This window comes from Bubalus bubalis, chromosome 21 (assembly GCF_019923935.1).
Source record: "Bubalus bubalis isolate 160015118507 breed Murrah chromosome 21, NDDB_SH_1, whole genome shotgun sequence".
NCBI classification, from domain to species: domain Eukaryota; kingdom Metazoa; phylum Chordata; class Mammalia; order Artiodactyla; family Bovidae; genus Bubalus; species Bubalus bubalis.
The window spans coordinates 51,939,326-51,962,733 of NC_059177.1; the positions used below are offsets into that span (position 1 = coordinate 51,939,326).

General features: G+C 50.8%; 1 protein-coding gene across 3 annotated transcripts; it reads left to right on the plus strand.

Moving 5' to 3' along the window:
* The first annotated feature begins 3,927 nt into the window (after positions 1-3,927).
* Positions 3,928-16,278, plus strand: CSPG5 (chondroitin sulfate proteoglycan 5). Of its 3 annotated transcripts, none has more exons than XM_025272248.2 (6): positions 3,928-4,171; positions 4,849-5,959; positions 8,767-8,955; positions 10,804-10,879; positions 12,563-12,699; positions 15,758-15,963. In XM_025272248.2, exons 1-5 carry the CDS (start codon positions 4,075-4,077, stop codon positions 12,671-12,673), a joined length of 1,584 nt encoding a protein of 527 aa, XP_025128033.1. In that variant the 5' UTR covers positions 3,928-4,074; the 3' UTR covers positions 12,674-12,699; positions 15,758-15,963. The 3 variants fall into 3 exon arrangements, 2 of the variants coding, with proteins under 2 accessions (XP_025128033.1, XP_025128032.1); XR_006547317.1 differs by having other exon boundaries at positions 10,804-10,949; XM_025272247.2 differs by lacking the exon at positions 12,563-12,699 and having other exon boundaries at positions 15,758-16,278.
* Positions 16,279-23,408: the final 7,130 nt, after the last annotated feature.

The window sequence follows — 23,408 nt, forward strand, 5'->3', positions numbered from 1 at the left end:
AGTTGAGAATGTCGAGCTTCCGGTAGTGAGCAGTGGTGGTCAGCACAAAGAACTCAGACCCCTGCCTCTTGGCTCTGCATCTTCCTGGTAATGGTGCAAGAAGGATCATTCCCAGCAGCTTATCACCAAAAATGTCACAGAGCTGACTACCTTGTAGCCCAGAACCAGGTGTGTCTACTCTGTATGCTGGAGAGTAGGAGAGAGGCCACGCTAGACGTCCCTTTCTGGCTGATCCAGGACATGAGTCTGGACGGCAGTGTTATACCCTGTTAAGAAAACATAGTATCAACTCTTTTTAAAAATTCAGCTTTGTTTCCTTTAAGTTTTGGCCATGCAGTGCAGCATGTGGGATCTTATTTCCCCGACCAGGGATTGAACCTGTGATCCCTGCATTGGAAGCACGGAGTGTTAACCACTGGACCACCAGGGAAGACCCCATAGCATCAACTCTTAAACACCCAGTGGGGCAGGGGGAGAGGCTGGGGTTCCATTCTGCCAAGTGAGGCCCTACCTCTGCATCCTGATTACTCTTCTGAAATTAAGAAGCAAGAATGAAAAGTCTCCATAATGGAAAGATTTGAAATCAAAATGTTAGTACAAGTCCTGGTCTTAGCAGTTCATTAGCATGATCTCAGTGTCCATTTGCAAGCATGTAGAGTGACCAGTAGAACAGTAGTATGGTTGTGAAGAGTAAGACAAATTAGAGCACTTTGAAAAGTAAAACCTCAGGAAAATGTTAATGGTAACTACTGGGGACTTAAAGCCAGGATCTGTGCTGCTTCCTGTTCAGACTGAAATATGCCCTAGCCACAGCAACAGGAGCAGCTATTCCCTGGAGAGCAGCCCCCTGGCTTTGCCCAGGGGCCTTCAATGCACAGAGTGGCAGGCTGTATCCATGGCAGTGGGCCTCGTGCCTTCCTTGGTTCTGCCAAACCCAATGGGAACTTCAGAGGCATGCAGAAGCCATAGCCTCAAACATCCCTGATGCCCAAATCCAGGAGACTTGAATGTGGGGACACGGAGTGTAAGCTCTAGATAGTAGTCTATTTACCTTTCTTTCACTCTCCAATTTCTACATATTCTCCCTTCTCTTTTTTAGCCTACCCTCACACTGTGCCCAGAAAAAAAGAACCACATTCATTTGACACTCATTGGTTACTACTTTCATGTATATGAGACAGGATACTGACTCTCCCAAGGTCACAGCCTTGATGAGGTTCTGGCTTATGGAGGTATCACCTAACCAGGTGTGCTGTGCTTAGTTCTGAAATTGCTGGTGAGATCTAGGGAGGATAAGAATGAAACTGATAATAGTTAATATAAAATCCCCAAATGAAGACAGTAGTAATAGAATCTTGTCTCCAGAGAAGGGAGGAAGGTCACTGAGGAAGGAGATATTTCATATTTTATACCATATGCTTGTTTTACATAAATCAAAAATTGAATTTAAAAGGATATATTTAAGTGTTAACAGAATATATGACAGAAATATAAACTGGAGTAGGTAGAGCTTAAACAGAGGAGTGTGGATAGAGCCCCCACCCAGACCTTTCTTGTGAAAAACACAGGAGTAATTGTCATGCTCTAGGCACCAAAGTACTCTTGCCTGGAAAATCCCATGGATGGAGGAGCCTGGTAGGCTGCAGTCCATGAGGTCGCTAAGAGTTGGACACAACTGAGCCAACTTCACTTTGATTTTTCACATTCATGCATTGGAGAAGGAAATGACAACCCACTGCAGTATTCTTGCCTGGAGAATCCCAGAGACAGGGGAGCCTGGTGGGCTGCCATCTATGGGGTTGCACAGAGTCAGACACGACTGAAGCGACTTAGCAGCAGCAGCAGGCACCAAAGGACCCATCTGTGAGGCCGCCTTCCCACAAAGACTGGCCTCAGGAAGGAGGAGGTGGGCATGTCCACCAAGGTCCTTCACCTTGACAACCCTACTCAAGACTCAAGGAGACACACAGAAAGCAACACACAAGGCCTTGTATGTAGGGCCGAAAAACAGATGCAGAGAAAAGCTACAAGAAAGAAGAGGTGGTGTTGGCAGGTCCATTAGTACCTTTCTGGCTACAGGCAAGTGCAAACCTCTGCCTGGCCCTCTGCTCAGAGAAAGTTGTATCTAAAAGTGGTATATATTGTCCCCAGAGGCATTATGAAGCCATGAAAAGAGCTTTAGCACATCAGCCCCTTCTAGACCCACAGTTCTATGGTGGGACTAAGGTGGTTGCCATTCGTTCATTTATGCCTCCTACCCACCGTAAGCAGCTGCACTTGTTGCTGCCTGTGCAAGTGTCTTGCAGTCTAGTAGGGAATTATTGTAGACAGACAATGAGATCAGGGCAAAAGTATCTACTCGGGTCAGACAGAAGGCTTCTTGGATGGGAAGGTTATGGGAACTGAGCTTTGTGGGTTAAAGGATTTGCCAGGTAGATGGGGAGAGGAGGGACCAAGCAGGACGAGCAAGTAGACCTAGTTCCAGTGAAAGAAACAGGCTTTGAATCAAGGCAACCCCATCCAGAGACATGTACTAGTGACAGTTCTCGGTCAGTTATGTGGGTCCCAAGTGACAGAAATGGGAGTGTCTCAAATACCAGAGTTCCCACATCTCCGGCAGTGACCTTGAATATCATTAGGGTTAAGAGATCAAAAGGCAGACAGTCGGTTTGGTGGACAAAGTAGGTGACTAGGCAGCGATTCCCACCACCAAGCAGGGATCTGGAGATGAGTGGCTCTGTACTGCAGAGTGACCTTAGGACAGGACCCACAGACTGCAACCCCTGGCCTGGCAGAGGCTGTTTCCCTAGACTCTGATCTAGTCTCTTAGGGATAGGTAGCTCAGCTGGTAAAGAATTTGCCTGCGATGCAGGAGACCCCGGTTCGATGATTTCTGAGTCGGGAAGATCCCCTGGAGAAGGGATAGGCTACCCACTCCAGTCTTCCTGGGCTTCCCCTGGTGGCTCAAATAGTAAAGAATCCGCCTGCAATGCGGGATCGATCCCTGGGTTGGGAAGATCCCTAGAGGAGGACATGGCGAACTCACTCCAGTATTCTTGCCCAGAGAATCTCCATGGAGAGGAGCCTGGCGGGCTACAGTCCATTGGGGTCGCAAAGAGTCAGACGCGACTGAGCGACCAAGCGCCGGGACTATCCACCAACCTGAGCTTTGGTGGCCCGGGAAGAATGGGGGCGATGTATCTTGGAGAGGGAACAAGGAACCGGGATTACAGGCCGCACCCTAGGCTGCCTTGAGGAGGGAAATTCTTGCCCCCTGCCCCCAGGATGCGTTCCAGCGGGCTTGGCTGTGCGAGGTCTGGGGCTTTGGCAGCAGACGGATTAGGTCTGATCCGATTAGAGCCTGGGAGGTCCACTTCGCCCCCTTGCCTGGCACTGTCAGCGCCCGCCCCGCCCTCTTGGGTTCTCGGGGACCTCCCGGAGACCCTTCGCCCTGAACACCGGGTTGGTGCAGAAATCCGAGAAGCTCCGTGTGCCCTGGGTTCGGCTCACTGGCACAGCGCGGGCTGGGGCTTCCGCCCCCTGCGGCCCTTCGGAGCCCCGCCCCGAGCCTGCGGGTGTCTGGGCGCCCCCCTCTGTGCTCGCCGCTTGGCGGGTGGGTTCCTCGCGGTTGGGGGGCCCGTGCCAGCCCCTCCATTGGGAGGGCGGGACCACGGCCCCGCCCCGCAGGTCTCCCGCCAGTGCACCTGGCGGCTAATGCCACGCGCGGCGCTGTGCGCCTGCCCGCGCGATACCCCGCGTCCGTTTGTCTCCGCGTGCAGAGCCGGGGGTCTGTCTGTCCCCACCGCAGGACTGAGCAGGGCCGGCGTCAGAGCTACGTGCGGCGGGGCGGGCGCGGCGGGCGGGGTGGGGGCGGCGCTGAGCGCGGCAGCGGCGGCGCGGGAGGCGGGGAGGCGCGGCGCGCCGGGGACAGCGGCGGACGGCGGCGGCATGCGGCTTCTCCCTTTGCCCATCGTGGGCTGAGACGGCCGCAGCACGGGCGGGAGGCGCGGCGGCCGGTGAGCCGAGGGCGCAGCCAGCCGGGCAGACCGCGGACAGCGGTCGGGGCTCCGCGCCATGGGCCGAGCCGAGGGCGGGGGCCCGGGCCGGGGGCCACCGCCGCTGCTGCTGCTTCTGGGGGTTACGCTGGTCCTCGCCTCTGGGGCCGCGCCAGGTAGGTACAGACCGCGACCGGTACCCCAGTGGCTCTCGCGCCCCACCTTGGGCCAGGGTCCCGTTGGCTTCGGGTACAAGAGGTGTCCGCGAGCTCTGCCAAGGGGGCGGGGCAGCGTCTTGCCTGCAGCCCGGGCGGGGGAAGGGGCGCACGAGGAGATGCGGGGACTTGCTGGAGGCGACTCGGCGGCCGCCACCCGAGTGTGGAGACCGAGGTGTTGGCTGGGGGTGGGCCTGTTGGGGCGGGGCCTGAGGGTGAGATTTCGGGGCGGGACCTGGAGGTGATGGCGGGGCAGGAGAATGCGAGTTCGGGGCGGAGCCCTAAGGGTGCGACTTTGGGGCGGGGCCTCGTGTGGAATGGAGCCCCGAGGTAAGACTTTTTGCCAGGAGCCGGAATTGAGGGCCGCCCGGGATAGAGCGCGGGTGATGTCGGGGGCGGGGCCTTTCGCTTGGGGGCGGGGCCTAAGCTAGGATAACGTTTGGTCGGGTGTGTTCTCGGGCTTATTGGGCGGGCTCGGGGCGGGGCTTAAGGATGGGGCGTGGCCTTGGGAAGGCTTGAAGCTGAGGCTTAAGGTTGGCGGGGGTCTGAGAGAGCAGCCGCGGCCGGGGCGGGGCGCTGCCCCAGCTCTAACGCGCGCGCGGTCGCTGACGCCCCGCCCCTCTCCCTCCCTCCCACAGTGCCTGAGGCGGGCAGCGCCGTCGAGGCAGACACGCCGGTGAAGAGCGTCCCGGCGTGGGAGCCGCGTGCTAACGACACGCGGGAGAAGGCCGGCCCACCAGCAGCTGGGAAAGATGAGACTTCTCGGATTGCGCCCGGCGGCGAGCAGGCCTTGGTGGGCCCTGGGGTCGGGGCTGAGGAGGCGCTGGAGGCGTCGGCGGCGGTGACAAGCACAGCCTGGCTGGAGGCCGAGAGCCCAGGCCTGGGCGGAGTGACCGCAGAGGCGGGCAGCGGCGACACCCAGGCCCTTCCAGCCACGCTCCCGACTCCCGACGAAGCCCTTGGGACGTCCTCGACGTCCGCAGCCACCTTCGAGGCTAAGGAGGCCAGTGAACCACCCTCCCCCACCCCTGGCGACAAGCCGAGCCCAGGCGCCGAACTCCCCAAGGAGAGCCCCATGGAGGTTTGGCTGAACCTGGGAGGCAGCACACCTGACCCTCACGGGCCAGAGCCCACGTACCCCTTTCAGGGCACACTGGAGCCCCACCCAGCGTCAGATATAATTGACATCGACTACTTCGAAGGATTGGATGGTGAGGGCCGTGGCGCCGACCTGGGGAGCTTCCCTGGGTCGCCAGGTACCTCAGAGCACCACCCTGATCCCGGGGGAGAGACTCCTTCCTGGAGCCTGCTTGACTTATACGATGACTTCACTCCCTTTGATGAGTCTGATTTCTACCCTACCACATCCTTCTATGATGACTTGGATGAAGAGGAGGAAGAAGAGGAGGACAAGGATGCAGTGGGAGGCGGAGACCTGGAAGATGAAAATGACCTTCTAGTGCCCACTGAGAAGCCTGGTCAGGGGCCCGGGACAGGCCAGCCCACCAGTCGGTGGCACGCTGTCCCTCCGCAGCATACTCTGGGGATGGTCCCCGGCAGCAGCATCGCCCTCAGGCCCCGCCCAGGAGAGCCAGGCAGGGACCTGGCCCCGAGCGAGAATGGCACCGTGTGCCGCAGTGGCTTTGTGAGACATAACGGCTCCTGCCGGTCAGTGTGCGACCTCTTCCCAAGTTACTGTCACAATGGCGGCCAGTGCTACCTGGTGGAGAACATTGGGGCCTTCTGCAGGTAAGGATGTGGCAGGCAGGTGTCCAGGGGGTTTGTCAAGAGAACTCCTGAAGGGGGCATGGGAGGTTGCCTCAGCAGAGAGGGGGATGTGACAGGTTCCCAGAGCTTGTGTGTTTATGGGTCAAGAGATGGTCCCAGTAAATATTCTACAGACTAACAGCGTAAATGTACTTCCTGTGAGCTCATCACTAGGAGAGTTTCCTCACAAGTAAGATTGTGCATTTCCTCTAAGTGCCGTGCCCTTTACCAAACCAGTACACTATAAAGGCGAAACGAAAGGACTTGGCCAAGGATTTTGGAAAAGGCCTTTGCTGGCTTGATGGCAAGTTCTTGTTGGCAAGTTCTAGCTAAACTTGCAGAAGGAGAAGGTCCATAGACGCCCTGGGAGAAGAGAGAACTGCTGACCACTCCCTCTGAGCCATGTGCGAGGCAGAAGAAGGGCTCCATGACCCTGGGGGCACGTGCTTCAGGTGGCACGAATGAGGACCTTCTCATTGGATAAAGACCCAGAGAGCAGCCATTCAAACAGGTCAAGTCAAGCAGAGTGTCCTTCCTCACACAGCAGACGTTTGGCATTTCTTAGTTCTGATAGTGACTTTACTCCTTCTACCTTGGTTGTTGTCTTCCTGGAGATACTCAGTCTGACATGTTTTAAAGACCCAGAGAGTTTAGTGTCAGAGTAAGGATATTGTGTGCAGCCACCAGCCCATGCCTCATTGGTAATTAACCCCCTATACCTGCCCTCACGGCAAGGTAGTTAACCTGCTGGAGAGCTCATGGGCTTATTCATATTCTGGATGAAGCACATGTCCAGGGCTGAGTGGTTTGCTTCTCTCCATCCTTTACAGGCCCTAGAAGTGGCAAGTAGACCTCAGAGTCTTCTGGGACTTGTTTCTACCAGTCCTAAGAGTGAAACATTTCTGTAATCTGGGTATCTCTGTTTTTTTAAGTGCCATTCCCTATGTTTCTTTTTCTGGGTCTTTTTGGAGGTATATAAAGAATTCAGATTCTATAGGTCTTAATGTTCTGATAGAAGAATAATATAATGCATGCATGCTGTGCCTTTGTCATTAAAGCTTGAGTTTCCTTCCTATGAAGTTCTTTCCTATAAATGATTGTGTCATTAGGGTCACTAATATAAGATGTGTCCACACAGCTCTGATTGGAGCTGGCCAGCCATTGCCAAAAAGAACTGTGACAAGGTATTATGGCAACAAGACCTTGCTGGTTGCTTAAGGGCTACCAGAAATACAAGGAAACCCTGATTTTGCTCCTCAGACTCTAGTTGTGGAGGGAGGACTATAGTAATGATTTTAGCCTGGGAGCTATGAAATCTCTGTGCAAAATTAGTATCTTTCATCCTATTGGAGGCCTGAGTTTTCACCTTCGAAGTTAGCTCCCCATCAGAGTATTAAATTTGGAGCCCTCGTTGCCTCTGGAGCACTAGAACAGTTCCCAGAACCTCCTGGAGCTATCAAGGGACCCCCCAGTAGTAAGCATGACCTCACTGAGTGGCATGCCTATACTGACCATGGATCCTCCAGTGGATCCTGCCTTAGGAGGACTTCTCACTAGTCCACTCCAGCCCCCCTTGCACAGCTTCCATCCCAGGATCACCCACCCTGGGCCTCCCTACCAGAAATTCCTCCTCTGACGGGTACACCCAGGCCCAGCCCCGGCTTGGAAACTGTTTTACATTCCACTCACAGGAGGCTGCTGAGCCCTTGGTTGCAGACTGCAGCATGCTTTTGTCTGTGTCACCCGACCACTGCAGGGAAACGAGCAGAGCTATGGCAGAACTTCTCCAGAGCACTCTGTTAGAGGGACCTTCTTTCCCCGCTGTCCTCCAACAGCCTCCCACGACTGCAGAGGGGCAGCTGGATAAGAGAATTCACTGCTTGCCACAGAGCCCCGCCCTCTTCTAGGTGTGGAGTGGCTAATTCTCCCGGGTTTGATTTCCCCATTTCTGGACTCCTTTCTCCTCTGTCATTCACCCTGAGGTTCATGTCCTCCCTCCTTTGCCTGCCTCTGTATCCTTCCACATTTTTTCCTCTTTGAAGCAGCCTGGTTCCCATGGAAACAGCAATGTCATTGGAAGAGTTGGAGCCTGGGAATGTCCCCAAGGGCAGGAGAAAGTCACTCAACAAAAGGACTGAAACCCACCCAGAGGGTTGATTCTCACTCTGCTTTCATGACAGTTCTCATGGTGACAGGACAGGAAGCTGTAGGGGCAGCACTTGGGGGGCTGCTGAGATGGGGGAGAATGTACATCTATCTTTGTGCTTGTCCTTGTCTGTCGCTTCCTTATTTTCAGTGTCTGGTTGGCCACGTGAACTAGATGGGACTGCAGTGCCCCAGGATAGGGTGGGTCCTACTACTCTGTGGCAGTAGCTCCTATTGATCTTGTTTTTCATCTTTTTTTTTTCCCCCCACCAGAGCCCGGGGTGGGGCTTGGGGGGTTCCGGGGGAATCTTGTGATTGTTGTCATTGAAGTGGAAAACGGGGTTCCCTTCCCTCAGTCACTTCACAGGCCTGTGAATGGCCAGTGTGCTCCGTTTCTCAGCGCCCCGTTTACCTCATTTGTGTCGACCGCCCTCGACGCATTTGTGCCACACACTCTTCCTGGTGTGGTTGTAAAGATGAGGCAAGAATAGCAACCCTAAAGTCTGCACAGACGAGGACACCACACTTCCTTAGCTGCTCATAGGAGCAGGGTGTTGATGTCAGCCCCGGGGTCAGGGGTCAGACGCTCGCTGCGGCCACGGCTGCCGGCCCATCGCCTCAGCCTCGCCCTGTCCCCGCTGCAGGTGCAACACACAGGACTACATCTGGCACAAGGGGATGCGCTGCGAGTCCATCATCACCGACTTCCAGGTGATGTGCGTGGCCGTCGGCTCGGCCGCCCTCGTGCTGCTTCTGCTCTTCATGATGACGGTGTTCTTCGCCAAGAAGCTCTACCTGCTCAAGACCGAGAACACCAAGCTGCGCAGGACCAAGTGAGTCTGTGACTGCCAGCCCCGCCCTGTGGGATACAGGAATGTGGTCCTGAGGGTTTCTGGCATCTGCTGTCCATCCCTGCTTGCATTTTTCATACCAGAGATTCACCCAAGCTTATCCGTTCCTACACAGAATGTGCTGTAATTGCAGCAGAGGTTAGGCCCCTGTGGCAGACTGCAGCTGTCCAGCACCATTCCACACACACACACTCGCCACCTTTTCTCAGGATGCTTAGGAAAGGCAGCCAGAGTATAGCAGCTCCCGACTCTGGTCAAGTAACTGGTTAAGTACCGCGCTCAGCCCCCCACCCCCATCTGATTAAACCTGCTTCCCAGGTCTTTGACAGCCAGAGGCCAGTATGAGGATTTCGTTCCCAAATCAGCATGAAGTGACTCCTCCAGCTGCCTCAGATGTGCTGTCCTCTTCAGTGAAAGGATTTAGCAGTGTGTTGCTTTTCAAACTGGTCCACCCTGGTTCAGGCAGAAGAACAGAGGGCTCAAGGAAGTCCCCGTTCCCTCTCAGTAGAATGTGGGGAGTGCTAGGACCTCGGCCTCACTTCCTCCACTGTGGATTTGAAGGGCCATATGGGCATGTGGAGTCTCATTTCAGCTCTTCTCTGAGCAGAGGAGTGACAGCTGAGCACCTGTGAGAATCAACATGCGTTTACCCTTGAAGCCCATGCCTTGAACACTCGGATGTGACCTTACCCACCCTGAGACAGTCACTGTTATCACTTAGCAAAGTAAAGAACCTTCTGAAATGTCACAGGAGTCAGAAAAGGAGGAGACTGGAGTTCAGCTTCCTCAGGACCCAAGAGGCAATTTATGCAGGACCGCCCCCACCCCCTTTTCCCCCTGTTGTTTCCCCCCAGTTAATTCCCTCCCCCTGACCCGAGACTCTCCAGAGAATGGGACTGAAGGACTTGCCCTGGGTCCTGGGAAAGGGACAAAACGCCATCTGTTACTCCTTTGCTGGGTAAACTCGTGGGACGTGCAGATGCCAGCAGCTCTCTGCCGCCTTTCAGCTAACTGTCCTGGGGCTGCGAGGGCCTCTCCATTGTGCCTGTGCATTGAGGCAGGGCTGTATCTGTGCATGTGATCACAAGCCAAGGCCCTTGGCTCCTCACACCGCCACTGAGGGGGTGGGGGGAGGGTCAGGGTGGGAATGGGACCACCTACCAGGGCTGCTGCTGATGACCGGGGAGAGAAGGAGCGCTGCCAGGGCAGTAGAGAAGCAGGAGCTGAGGCCCAGGGAAGGGCCCTCTTCTAGGTCTTCCTCCTGGAACCAGTTTGTGTTTTGCACAGATCATGGCTCCCCCAGCCCTTCAGCTCAAATGCCACCTTCCTTATTTCCTCTGCACACCTCCTTTCTTTCCCAAGCCTTGTTACCACTCAGCAAACGCTATTAATACATGTGCCCAGTGCACTACAGATACTGCTGTCGCATATTGATTCTAAGATACCCATTTTTTCCCCACATATTAGCATCTCTGAAATTGGATTGTGTCTTACAGTCGCTGGCATCTTATAATCACTGTTGGCCAGATGGCAGTCATGATGTAGTTGTAATTGTCTGGCAGGCACAAACGTGGTCATAGCTGTTCATATCGTTGTCAGTTCTTTATCTAAAGTCTAAATGAGTGCCTTAAAGTGTGTAATGAAAACTCTAGGTGATAAGAAAGGATTGGACCATGGTTTAAATGGCAGAAGGTTTTTCTTAGTGGTACAGCAAGTAGGGGCACACCCATGACATTTGACGAAATACAGTGCTTGCCCTGTGAAGCTTCTATCAAATGTCGCTGTGATCGTTTCACTTACATTTTCCCTTCTCTCTTCTGTCCTAACCAGCAAATTCCGGACCCCATCTGAGCTCCACAACGATAACTTCTCCCTGTCCACCATTGCCGAGGGCTCTCACCCAAACGTAAGGAAGCATTGCGACCCTCCGCGTTCCCCTCCCCCTCACTGCCTGTGCCTGAAACGCTATCTGTCAGGTAACTTGTCTTCGCATCTGTCCTTGTGCATGCTCCCGCCCCTGCCCGCATCTCTGGTTCACTTCAGCCTATGGAGCCACTCCTCAGAGCTCTGAGGGTCTGAATAGTGTGGCCTGGCCGGGCCATGAGAGTGAGAAGAAGGGCATGATGGCGTGTCACTTCCTGGACAGGCAAAATAGCACAAAGTACAGAAGAGCCATTTCTGGGATGACGTATGATTCTTAGCTTCATCTCAGCTTTAGAAGTCTGATTTTTGTCTTCTTTTCTACATTGAGAAGAAAGCCTCTGCTTTTCTTGCTAGGGACTTTCTCGCTGGTCTTTGAAGCAGGTGCTGCTTGTTCTTTGGGGTGAATGGGAAAACCTCTGGGATTGCCGGAAAAACAATCTCTTTGACACTGTTTTGAGAGCCCTAAAAATGAGCAGGCTTATATACACTGGTTATATACACCGAGAGAGGCCAATCTAGGATAGTTTTTAAAGTTTTCAATATAAAGGGAAGCACAGAACGCTGGCAGAACCATAAGTGTAGGTGTAAATCTGTCCTTACGAGGATGGGTTTATAAATGTAAGCTGAAACCCAGTAAGAGGTCCTGATAGACCATTTCCTTTCTTTATAACTGGGGAAAGCACATCCCCAGAAGGCAAAGGAGAAAATAATAGTATATGAGGCTGTTCACCAAACCCCAGAAAAGAACAAGTTGACCTGCAGAAGGAGGAGAAAAAGAGTCAATTCAAATAAGAAATAAAAAAGGCCAATTTAAGCTAATTTTTTAAAGACTTTGCTATAAAGGATAGAGAACAAATATATTTTATGTGGTATGTACCAAGATACTAGTAAGTTTAAGATGAGCATAACTGTCAAGGGAAAAAGATGTCCTGTCACGTCTGAGATTGGTGACCACTCCAATCAACCCACAAGGATGTAGGATGTGCCTTGTCTTGGAACATCCCATCCCAACATACCCAGCCCCTGGCAGTGATGTGCATGTAGTTGTCATTTATGAATTACTGGTGATCAGTGGCCTGCCATGGGGTCTCTCAGACCCACTGTCTGATGTGCCATCTCATACATGAGGGACAACAGGCCTGACCTGTAGAGGAGTGCCTGCAGTCAGGATGTTTATTGTCCACAGAGTGCAAGGGTCCTTGGCAAAGCTTCTGACTCATGCATTTCTGGCAGCCTTGGTACGTCCACATTTCCTCCTCACAAAGATGGAGGGGAAGGAAATAGCGTCTCTTGGAGGCCTTGGTTGCAGGAGCCAACAGAAAGGTCTCCAGTTCTTGCGGACCCAGCTTTTGGAAAGCAAGGCATTTATCCAGGAAAACTGCCACTGACCTTGAGTTCAGCATATGGCAGAGAAAAAACAGAGTGGAGCAGGGTGGTCAGCCGTGGTGTACTCTGCCCGAGAAGGGCCCTGGGGTTGTCTGGGCAGCACTCAGCTCTCTGGCTCCTCTGGGATCCTGGGGGCCATTTCCACGGGCATCGTTCCCTCAGCTTGTGCCCCAGGGTACATCCTGTCACCTCTGCCAAAGCCCTGAGCCTGTGGGGGGTGGCTCTCCTGTCCGGCAGCTGGATTTTCCACTTCACCTCTCGTTCCCTCCACCTCACCCAGAAGTCAGACTTGGTCATAGTGAAGATCTTGTGCACTGACAGTGAAGACAGTTACCACCTTATGATGAAGTGGAGCCCTGGCCGTTGCTTCAGCCACCGCGGTGACTGCTGACAAGCGCTGCTGGCAGCAGGATGAAAGTGAGAGAACCTCCAGATGAGCTGGGACCCGAAACAGGGGCAGCTAGTCTCCCCATCCCTCTCCCTTCACCCCTCAAAAAAAAACCTTGTTGATTTTGGCATCTCCTAAAATTTTGTAGAGTTTTCTTTATTTTAGCAGAGGGGTTATTTCTTTTACATAAGTCAAGGACATGGAATGGGGCCTTTTCCTACTCAGTTCCAATAATCTCTATAAACCACTGTCTGAAAAGATTTCAAACGTCAAAGTACCACTTTGGGTCTGGTCAGGGAATGGTCCCTGGCTGATGTCTGTGTCGGGGCACGTCCCTCTCCCCTGCTACGCTCATCACTCTGTGCTGCTCCTGGACTGGGCCCTGTGCAGTGACGTGGGACCTTGTGGCTGGTGAGCCAGCAGCTGAGTGTGTGAGGGTCTTGTGTCACTGAGCAGCCAGCCTCAGAAAGAAACTTCACAAGGAAAAGGAAAAGCCCATGGCTTTTCAGCCCCTGCTATGAAGGTTTGCTCTTTTCCGGGAGGAATGGCAAGTGTGTAGAAGGCCAGGCACCTCCCACTGCACGGCATGAGGGAAGTCACCTTAATTCCGTGGGCGAATGTCTGAGCGCCGGAAGCCGCCCTGTCGTCTCCCAGCTGTGCTGTCAGCAGGGTCGTGGCGGGGACTTGGTCCTCCTGAGAGTGGACGGATCTTCTAGGAGGTCCCTTCATGTTTCCCATCCCCACCCTACCCACCAGTTTAAATCTTTGCTACTTCCCAGTCTCTGTTTCCTCCATATATTTGGTAAAACACTGGCTGCCCGCCCCCTTTTGATAGAGGCTTGTGTCTGAACAAGAAGACATCCAGGCCTGAACCCCTGGCGGAAGGATGCTCATATGGCTGGGACAGAAAGCTGGAAATAGTTCCCAGGGCTTAGGCCAGGGGGAGGTCCAGTTTCCTCACGATGAGGGACTTCCACCAAATCAAAGGCAGAGGGGCCTTCAGCTGAGGGACTCAGCCACCCCAGGCCTAAGAGGATGGAGTTCTGGAGCAAAAACTTGGATGAGAATCGCTCCATCCTGGTCTAGACACGCCCTCACCTGTTCTACCTGCTGAAGGTACTTAGCTCGTCTCATAGCATTGTCAGATACCTGTGTTCCTGATTTGTAGGATTGACTTCTCCCACCCATTGGCCCGGAAGGCAGCTTTCTCCTCTGTCCAAGTCCTCAAGAGGCCAGGTTTAATTAGGTTCCCCACTTTCATGGCATCAGTTTTGATGCCCAGGTCTATACGATTCACTTAATTCACTTTTTCACTTTAGGAGAATATCCCTGTGCCCCTGTATGCCCCCAAGGAGAGTGTGATGGGCCCAGGGTAGGGGTAGTTATCTTGAAAAACGTGAAAGTGAGTTCCATCCTTGTCAGAGGAGTGGTGAGTGTAGGCCATCCTGTCTTGCTCCAAATTTTGCTGTGATCCCCAGTCCCTTCTACTCAGGGTCTCAGGTATTTATGTCCAACGTCTTCCCCCACACCTCACACGAGCTCTACCTCATCCTGCTTCCTCTCCATAAAAAAAACCTGTGTGTGTGTGTACATAATACACTTAATATATCAGGTTGATCTTTCCATCTCACACATATACATTTATGCCACTGAACAGTTTTTTCTCAGCCTCTCCAAGCAGGGGTAGAAAATACCCACTGCCTGTAGGCGCTGTGTACAGCGGCCTTGCCTGAAATCTGCCTCAACACAGAATTAAGTTCATTTCGCCTTGTGCTTGTCTCATACACACTGGAATTGGGGAGCGTGTATTCCGCTGTTGTCTGTAAATCACTCCTGAAGTCTTCGAAACTCTCAGATTGCTCTGTGCAAGCTGGCCTTCTGCGACAGTGCTCAGTGAGGCTGGAGCGGGGGCAGGTCACAGTGATTTCTACATGGACACTACAGTGAACACCCGTAACGTCTGATGTAATTCTAGTGCCTTTCCCTACTTTCCAACTAGTCCCTCACCTGACCTAGTGTCATTACAGGTCAGACTCAGGAGCAGGCAGCATGGACTTGGGCTCACCGTTCTGTAGAGAATGTCCTGGTCCTTAATCACCATGAGTATCTTGAATTTCAGAAGTGATTAAAGCAAGAAAGGGCTGAGCTGGCTGGTCAGATGGGCAAGTTACCCTTCTTGCCCTCCATGAACCTGCCTGGGCGGCTACACAGCTTCTTTGATCTGCAAAAATTCCGAGCACTTACAATAGCTATTTGGGGCTTCTGAGAAAGAACCGAGGCCCCCTGGGTAAAATCTGCTCAGGGAGTCCTGAAGGAAGAGTAGTGGGAAGAAGGTGTCGCTGTAAGAGTTCTCTGAACACAGAGCTGGAGGACTGTACTGGTGCGGGTTTCCTGGGAAGCGTTAACAAGTTCAGTGAGGCTCAGAAGCTAGTCCTGGGGCTGCAGGCAACACGGAGAGGCAGGGGGCACGGGGACCCATCACAGAGGGGTTGCAAACCAGCAGCACAGGCCTTAGACTGAGGGACACCGTGTAAGTCGGCGTCTGTGTGGTAGATAAAGTCTGATAGGCTCGCACATCTCCGGCCTCTAGTCAGAGAACGTGAATTTGCTGTGGGGAGAGGGGCCTTGACTCTGCCGGAATCAGCTCTGCGCCTGACCCTGACAGCCCTGTTTGCACACCAACAAGTCATGTTCCTGATCAAGACCTTTTTGCGAGAGCAGAACTCCTCAGGATTGGAGGGCTGTGTGAAGAGGGGCCAGGCACAGCTCACCAGCAGGTGAGGCTTTAGAGGGACCAGGCTGAGTATTAAAAAGGACTGTTTCTCCCCAGTGTGGCTTCCCTTACAGGTATTTGTAATGCAGTTACCTGTCGGGTTTTCACTCGTACATGGCCAGTGTTTTTTGAGGATGATGTTCTGAAAGTGTAGCTGCTAATGAGTCACTTTGGTTCATCCAAGCCTCAGCACTTTCTTCCTTTTCTCAGTTTTACCTTTTTTTAGTAAAATAAAAAAGTCTGAGATGTTACTTAATTCCTCCACCCATTGTCTCCCTCCCACTCTTGCCTCAGCTTTTATCTTTCTCTTCCAGGATGATTCTAGTGCTCCCCACAAAATCCAGGAAGCTCTCAAGTCCTGCCTGAAAGAGGAGGAGCCATTTAACATCCAGAACTCCATGTCCCCCAAACTCGAGGGTGGCAAGGGTGACCAGGCTGACCTGGAGGTGAACTGTCTTCAGAACAACTTAACCTGAAGCCGAGCAAGAGAGGAAATGGGGGGTGGGGGGCGGGGGAAGAAGCATTATCTCCTCTTGTACAGATTCTATTTCTTGTAACCATTTGTTAAACTCCTTTCTTCTTCTGATTTCATGGCATGCCTTGGTGTATTTTGTACAGGAGGGAAAAAACACACCATAAGCAAAGAACCCGAAGAGAATTACAATACATTGGATTGTTCTGTCTGTGCTGTCTGTACATTGCTTCTGCTGCTGTGATTTCTAAACCTATGCTATTATTCAACTGACTTTTTTTTTGTACTTTGACCCACCTTTTTTTGAAATACCGGTAAAAAAAAAAAAACAAAGTTCTTGAAATAAAACTTTTTAAAAAGCCATTTTTCCTGGTGTACCTGTGTCTACTCCCTACCCTTTCTTGTCACTTTGAGTTGAATTCTTACCTTTATTGAGGATGTGTATTCATACACGTTTCATATCCAAGAAATGGTCTATGTATTAGTCTGCTTGAGCTGCCGTAACAATGCTACAGCCTGAGAGGCTTAACCAACAGACATTTATTTTCTGAACTTTCTGGAGGCTAGAAGTTCAAGATCACATTGACAACAGAGTTGATTTCTGGTGAGGCCTCTTTTTCTGGCTTGCAAATAGCCACCTTCTGGCTGTGTCCACAATGGCCTTTTCTATGTGTGCATATGGAGGGAGAGAGTTCCCTGGTGTCCCTTCATCTTTTTATAAGGACACCACTCCTATTGAATTAAGGTCCTGCTCTGTTGACTTCATTTAACCTTAATTACCTTATCTCCAAACACAGTCACATCAGGGGCTTCAACATATGATATTTGGGGAGGACACAGTTCAGTCCATAACAGTCTGTAGCACCTATTATTCAAAATACTCTTCCCTTCTTTCTTAAAACATTTATTCAGCACATACTCAGCCAGGTGCTATGCTAGATGCCAGGAGCTCTAGATGAATAAGATAGACTGTAACCTCAAAAAGTGAACAGTGTATGGGAGAAATAGTCTTTTAAACATTTTCAATACATTGTGTCAACAGAGTATAGTATATACAAAGCTGTGGGAGTTGGATTTATGAATTCAGAAAGGCTTCAAGGAGAGAGCTTTACACTGGACACTGAAGGATGGGAGGCATTTTTCAGGACGATGGAGAAGAAAAGGACACTCAAGGGAGAGTTCTGCTGTGTGACTGGAAGATTGTGAGGGGGAGACATCTTAGGGGATGGGGTGGGAAAGTGCGTTTTAGGACAGATTGCCAAGGTGCTTGTTGTCTAGGCACTAAGTCGTGTCTGACTGCAGCCCTGTGCACTGTAGCCTGCCAGCCTCCTCTGCCCATGGGCTTTTCCAGGCAAGAATACTGGAGTGGGTTGCCATTTCCTCTTCCAGGAGATCTTCCCGACCCAGGGATTGAATCTACGTCTCCTGTTTTTGGCACATGGGTTCTTTACCACTGAGCCACAGGGAAGCTAATTGCCAAGGTAGGTAGAGGCAGATAGAATGATGACTGTAGCAATCCAGGCAATAAATGAGAATGGATTACAGACTTAACAGTTCAAATAGAATTTTACTGACCACTGATGAGGAGAGTTTTCTAGAACTTTGCCTGTGTTCCCTCTGTGATAATTCCGTAACTGGAATCCCTGTGTTTCTTTTGCCTAATCTCTGCTGCTTCTCCCTGATTTGTCTCCTCTGGTGTCTCATTGTTTTTTAGTTTGTGCTGGACACTGTATCTGAAAAATTATTTATTGCAGTTTCCAGATCTAGGATGGATGGAGGGGCTTTTCATTCGCTGCTGTCACATGCCCAGGGGCAGTGGAATTCTGAGATCACGTTATTGCAGATTCCAGGTTAACATTTCCTGGCCACAGAAGGCAGACCACGGACTTAGCAGATTGTGCAAGGGCCGTTTTACTTTGGTTCATCCTGACCCAAAAAGTTGGCTTAAAGCTCAACATTCAGAAAACAAAAATCATGGCATCCGGTCCCATCACTTCATGGGAAATAGATGGAGAAACAGTGGAAACAGTGTCAGACTTTATTTTTTGGGGCTCCAAAATCACTGCAGATGGTGACTGCAGCCATGAAATTAAAAGACGCTTACTCCTTGGAAGGAAAGTTATGACCTACCTAGATAGCATATTCAAAAGCAGAGACATTACTTTGCCAACAAAGGTTCGTCTAGTCAAGGCTATGGTTTTTCCTGTGGTCATGTATGGATGTGAGAGTTGGACTGTGAAGAAGGCTGAGCACTGAAGAATTGATGCTTTTGAACTGTGGTGTTGGAGAAGACTCTTGAGAGTCCCTTGCACTGCAAGGACATCCAACCAGTGCATTCTGAAGGGGATCAGCCCTGGGATTTCTTTGGAAGGAATGATGCTAAATCTGAAACTCCAGTACTTTGGCCACCTCATGCGAAGAGTTGACTCCTTGGAAAAGACTCTGATGCTGGGAGGGATTGGGGGCAAGAGGAGAAGGGAACGACAGAGGATGAGATGGCTGGATGGCATCACTGACTCGATGGACATGAGTCTGGGTGAACTCCGGGAGTTGGTGATGGAGAGGGAGGCCTGACATGCTGCGATTCATGGGGTCGCAAAGAGTCGGATACGACTGAGCGACTGATCTGATCTGATCCGACCCCTAAGGGGACTTCTGCTGTGGCTCAGCTGGTAAAGAATCTGCCCGCAATGCGGGAGACCTGGGTTGGATCCCTGAGTTGGGAAGATCCCCTGGAGAAGGGAAGGCTTAGGGCACAGTCTGGAGTCTTAGCCCAGAGCAGGCAATGATTTATCAGTGTCCAACACCTCCCCCACCCCTGATCCTTGAAGACTTTCAGAAACACAATTCATCACTCCTAAATGGGCAAGCATCTCCAGGGAAAAGTGGCCCTGAATGCTTGGCTCCTGTCTAGATTCCTGTCCTCTCTGGGATGTCAGCCTAGCAATTCTTTAGAATCTTGTTAGCTCTTTGATGCTTTTAAGATGTTCGTACAGCCTTTTGATTGTACTTGGTGGAAGAGTTGGTCCAGTTCACCTAGTCTCCTATTTACCGACAACATAAGTCCTCTGTTCTCATCTCCAGACTCTTGCCCAGATGGCATTCCACTGGTGCCTGTGAGCTCAGTCTGATCTTTGCTATTGGACAAGGCTGTGTACTGGGGTGTTGGTCTCTGTGTGTATTATAGTTTCCTAACCTGACCCATATCCACTTTAGGAGCGTTGGCGTGGTTCTGCTTAGGACTTCCTGTAATCTCTGATTTAGGGGACAGACCTGTCTTTCATGGATAAGCACTTCTTTTCACAAGGAGGCCCAGTCAAGACGGATTGTATGTGAAAGCACTTTGTAAATTCTAAATCCCATCCAGACACAAGGGTTTGTTAATTTTGTTGTTTGTTTTTCCCACAAGAATATTATGAAATGGAGATCAAGCCCTTGGCTCTCTCCTACCTCCATAGCACATGCAGGAGAGAGGGGGGAACCCAGATGGGAAGGGAACAGGAGGCAGCGCAGGCCTAACGAATGGACCTACGTAGTCCTGCCAAGGGTCTTTGACTGCACGAAGGGGCTGATGTGCTGGAATAGGGTATATGATGTGTATCTGTGCCGGTGGTCCTCTTTCCTGCCTTCTGCCTGTGCTTCTCAGTGATTCTGCTCCATGGGGCCGGCCAGCATCCTGTCTCTCTCTGAGGGCCTCCATCTCTGCCGTTCCCTCCCTCACCCGCCCCTGCCCACCAGTGATTGCCTCACACTGAGTTCCCCTTCATTTTCCTCCTTGGTGCTTTATTTTTTTTAAGACGATGATTCTCAGAGACCGCCTTTGTGTTTTTTCCACCCCACACCACAGCTTGTCCTGTGTCCTTCTCCCTAAAGAAAGGACAGATTGAAAATGTGGGTAACTGAGGCAGCATGGAAGGAAAATCATTGGGAAGCCTTTTGGCACCCATGGGTCGTTTCACTTGGGAGAAGCCTCTGGGCAATGGTGAACCATCTGTGGATACAAGGCATATCCTTTACACACACAACACACCTGTGTTAGTTTTCTGGGGCTGCCATAACACATGACCACAAAGTGAACAGCTTCAAACAGTAGAAACTTATTCTCCCACAGTTCTGAAGGCCGGAAGTCTGAAATCAAGGGGTCAGCAGGCTATGCTCCCTCTCAGAGCTCTGGGGAAGCATCCTTCCTTGTCTTTGCCTCGCTTCTGCGGGCTGCCAGCCATCCCTGGCATTCTTTGACCTGTGGTTACATCACTCCAGTTTCTGTCTCTGCCTTCACGTGGTCGTCTTCCATCTGTGTGTGTCTGTCTACTCACAAGGCCTCCTTTTCTCTTTAATTTGTTTATGTATTTATTTTTGGCTTTGTCGGGTCCTCACTGCTGCACAGGCTTGTCTTTAGTTGTGGCAAGCGGGGGCTACTCTCTAGTTGCGGTGCGTGGGCTTCTCCTTGCGGTGTCTTCTTCTGTTGTGGAGCATGGGCTGTAGGGCACACTCAGTAGCTGTAGCGTGTGGGCTTAGGTGCCCTGTGGCATGTGGAATCTTAGTTCCCTGACCAGGGATCGAACCTGCATCCCCTGCATTGGAAGGCAGAGTCTTACCCACTGGATGACCAAGGAAGTCCCTCATATGATTTCTAGACATAAAAAAGTTATCCCGTACTCCCAAAGCAGCAGGAAACCCGGGACTCAGGGCTGGAAGTCCTTTCCATGTAGAAGTCAGGTGACCTCTCTGAGGCTCAGCGTCTTCACCTGTAACATCCCTGTCTTTTCACAGGACTATCTGGGCATGGGATAGAGCAATGACCAAAATGGACCAAAGCCCTGCCTGGTAGAGCTTACTCCACACAACATGAGGTCACATGAGGTAAAGTCCATGGAGAGATTCTGAGACACAGGAGGGGCTGTGCACACCCACCTCCAGGCCCAGGGAAAGGGTGAATCCTTGGAGAGGGATGAAGGGGCTTTCCTGAGGTGTGTGAGTACAACTACTGCTGAGAACTATAGCAGAGACCCCTCCCGCAGCCCAGGAACCGGAGTAGCTTGGGGAAAGTGTGGGGCTCCACTAAAGGGAACTTAGAATAATATTGTCTCCTGAGGATGTTTCAATGAGATTCTACCATGCACATGGAAGCAAAGATATGCAAAGTTATCAGAAGGGATCAGATGGCCAGACTCCACAGTACTCTGGGCAAAGGTTCATCACAGCCCAGGAGGAATGTGTCCATCATAGGGGTTAGCCTCCAGAGACTCATGTCCCAAGTGTACACCTCGGGGCGGAATTGCTGGGATGGAATTCAGCCAGTCTTTACAAGATGGTGTCGAAAGTGCTTATTATCAGCTAATAACTCCCACCAACAGTGGAGCCGAACTGCTTTACTCCACCTTCTTCCCAACTCTTGATATTGTCGTACGTTTTCAATTTTAGTCATTCTTACAGGCTTCCTCATGGTACGCAATTGTGATTCTAACTTGCGTTCCATGATTATTAATGAGATTGCACCCTTTTTCATATATTTATTCATAATCTATATTTCTACTTTTGTCAAGCACCCATTTAATAACTCTTTAGCCAATTGTTCTATTATTATCTTTTCCTTAGTCATCCACGGGCATTCTTTTTGTTTTCAATTTTACGGAGGTATAGTTGACTTACTATGTGTTAATTTCTTCTGTACAGCAACGTGACTTGATTATACATATGTATTCTTTTTCACATTCTTTTCCATTATGGTTTTTCACAGGATATTGAGCACATTTCCCTATGCTATACAGTAGGACCTTATAGATCAGTGGTTGCCAGGGGCTGAGGATGGACAAAGAACTGACTGTGTCTCAAGGATGCATAAGCAAACTTGTAGCGATGGAAATGTTCTGTAACTTGCTTGTGACGATGGCTACACAAATATGTACATTTGTCAAAAGTCATGAAACTGTACACTTTAAAAAGATGAATTTCATACCTTGTGTCAGGGCTGCCTGAGATTATTCCCAGCTTTAATGACTCACTAGCAGGATTTATACAGCTGGGCATGAGGTCAGACTCACAGCTAAGATGTATTACAGGGAAAGGGTTCAAAGCAAAATCAGCAAATTTAAAAGCCATACACAGAGAGGTCAAGAGAAAACCAGGAGCTTCCAGCAGATTCAACACAGGACCTACTTAATTTCTTCAGCAATGAATTGTGACAACAGCTTTGAGATGGTGTCTACAGGGAAAGCTCATAAGAGACCCAGAGTTTTTAGTGTGGAATGGTTATGTAGACATCCACTGCTTCAGTTCAGTTCAGTTCAGTCGCTCAGTAGTGTCCGACTCTTTGCGACCCCATGAATCACAGCACGCCAGGCCTCCCTGTCCATCACCAACTCCCGGAGTTCACCCAAACTCATGTGCATTGAATCGGTGATGCCATCCAGCCATCTCATCCTCTGTTGTCCTCTTCTCCTCCTGCCCCCAATGCCTCCCAGCATCAGGGTCTTTTCCAATGAGTCAACTCTTCGCCTGAGGTGGCCAAAGTACTGGAGTTTCAGCCTCAGCATCAGTCCTTCCAATGAACACCCAGGACTGATCTCCTTTAGGATGGACTGGTTGGACCTCCTTGCAGTGCAAGGGACTCTCAAGAGTCTTCTCCAACACCACAGTTCAAAAGCATCAATTCTTTGGCGCTCAGCTTTCTTCACAGTCCCAACTCTCACATCCATACATGACCGCTAGAAAAACCATAGCTTAGACTAGACGGACCTTTGTTGGCAAAGTAATATCTCTGCTTTTGAATATGCTATCTAGGTTGGTCATAACTTTCCTTCCAAGGAGTAAGCGTCTTTTAATTTCATGGCTGCAGTCACCATCGGCAGTGATTTTGGAGCCCAGAAAAATAAAGTCTGACACTGTTTCCACTGTTTTCCCATCTATTTCCCATGAAGTGATGGGACCGGGTGCCATGATCTTCGTTTTCTTAATGTTGAGCTTTAAGCCAACTTTTTCACTCTCCTCTTTCACTTTCATCAAGAGGCTTTTGAGTTCCTCTGCACTTTCTGCTGTAAGGGTGGTGTCATCTGCATATCTGAGCTTATTGATATTTCTCCCGGCAATCTTGATTCCAGCTTGTGCTTCTTCCAGCCCAGCGTTTCTCATGATGTACTCTGCATATAAGTTAAATAAGCAGCTTAGCACATACCAAAATTCCAGTCTCCCAGAAAGAAACCGGCTATTTAGCATAAACTACATTGTTTACACAGCAGTTTAGGCACAGCAGATAGTGTCTAAACTCTTTGTACTTAGGGAACAGTGAGAACCCTTCCAAAAACTAAGTTCCCGGATACTAGCTGAGGGCCAATCTTGTAAGCAAGTCTTTCTAAGGACAGAATGCTCAGACTTGCTAGATTAACACTTTTCTGCACACACCTCAACAAACCTACCCCAAAAAGGAAAAGAAGTGTTTCCCTATCTTGAGATCATGAAAGTGTTATACTAAATAATCTTTTCTTTTAATAATA

Coding starts and splice junctions, on each gene's coding strand:
- CSPG5 (XM_025272247.2), top strand. CDS start 4,075: ATGGGCCGAGCCGAGGGCGGGGGCCCGGGCCGGGGGCCACCGCCGCTG. Junction 4,172..4,848: donor CGCCTCTGGGGCCGCGCCAG/GTAGGTACAGAC, acceptor TCCCTCCCACAG/TGCCTGAGGCGGGCAGCGCC. Junction 8,956..10,803: donor ACCAAGCTGCGCAGGACCAA/GTGAGTCTGTGA, acceptor TGTCCTAACCAG/CAAATTCCGGACCCCATCTG.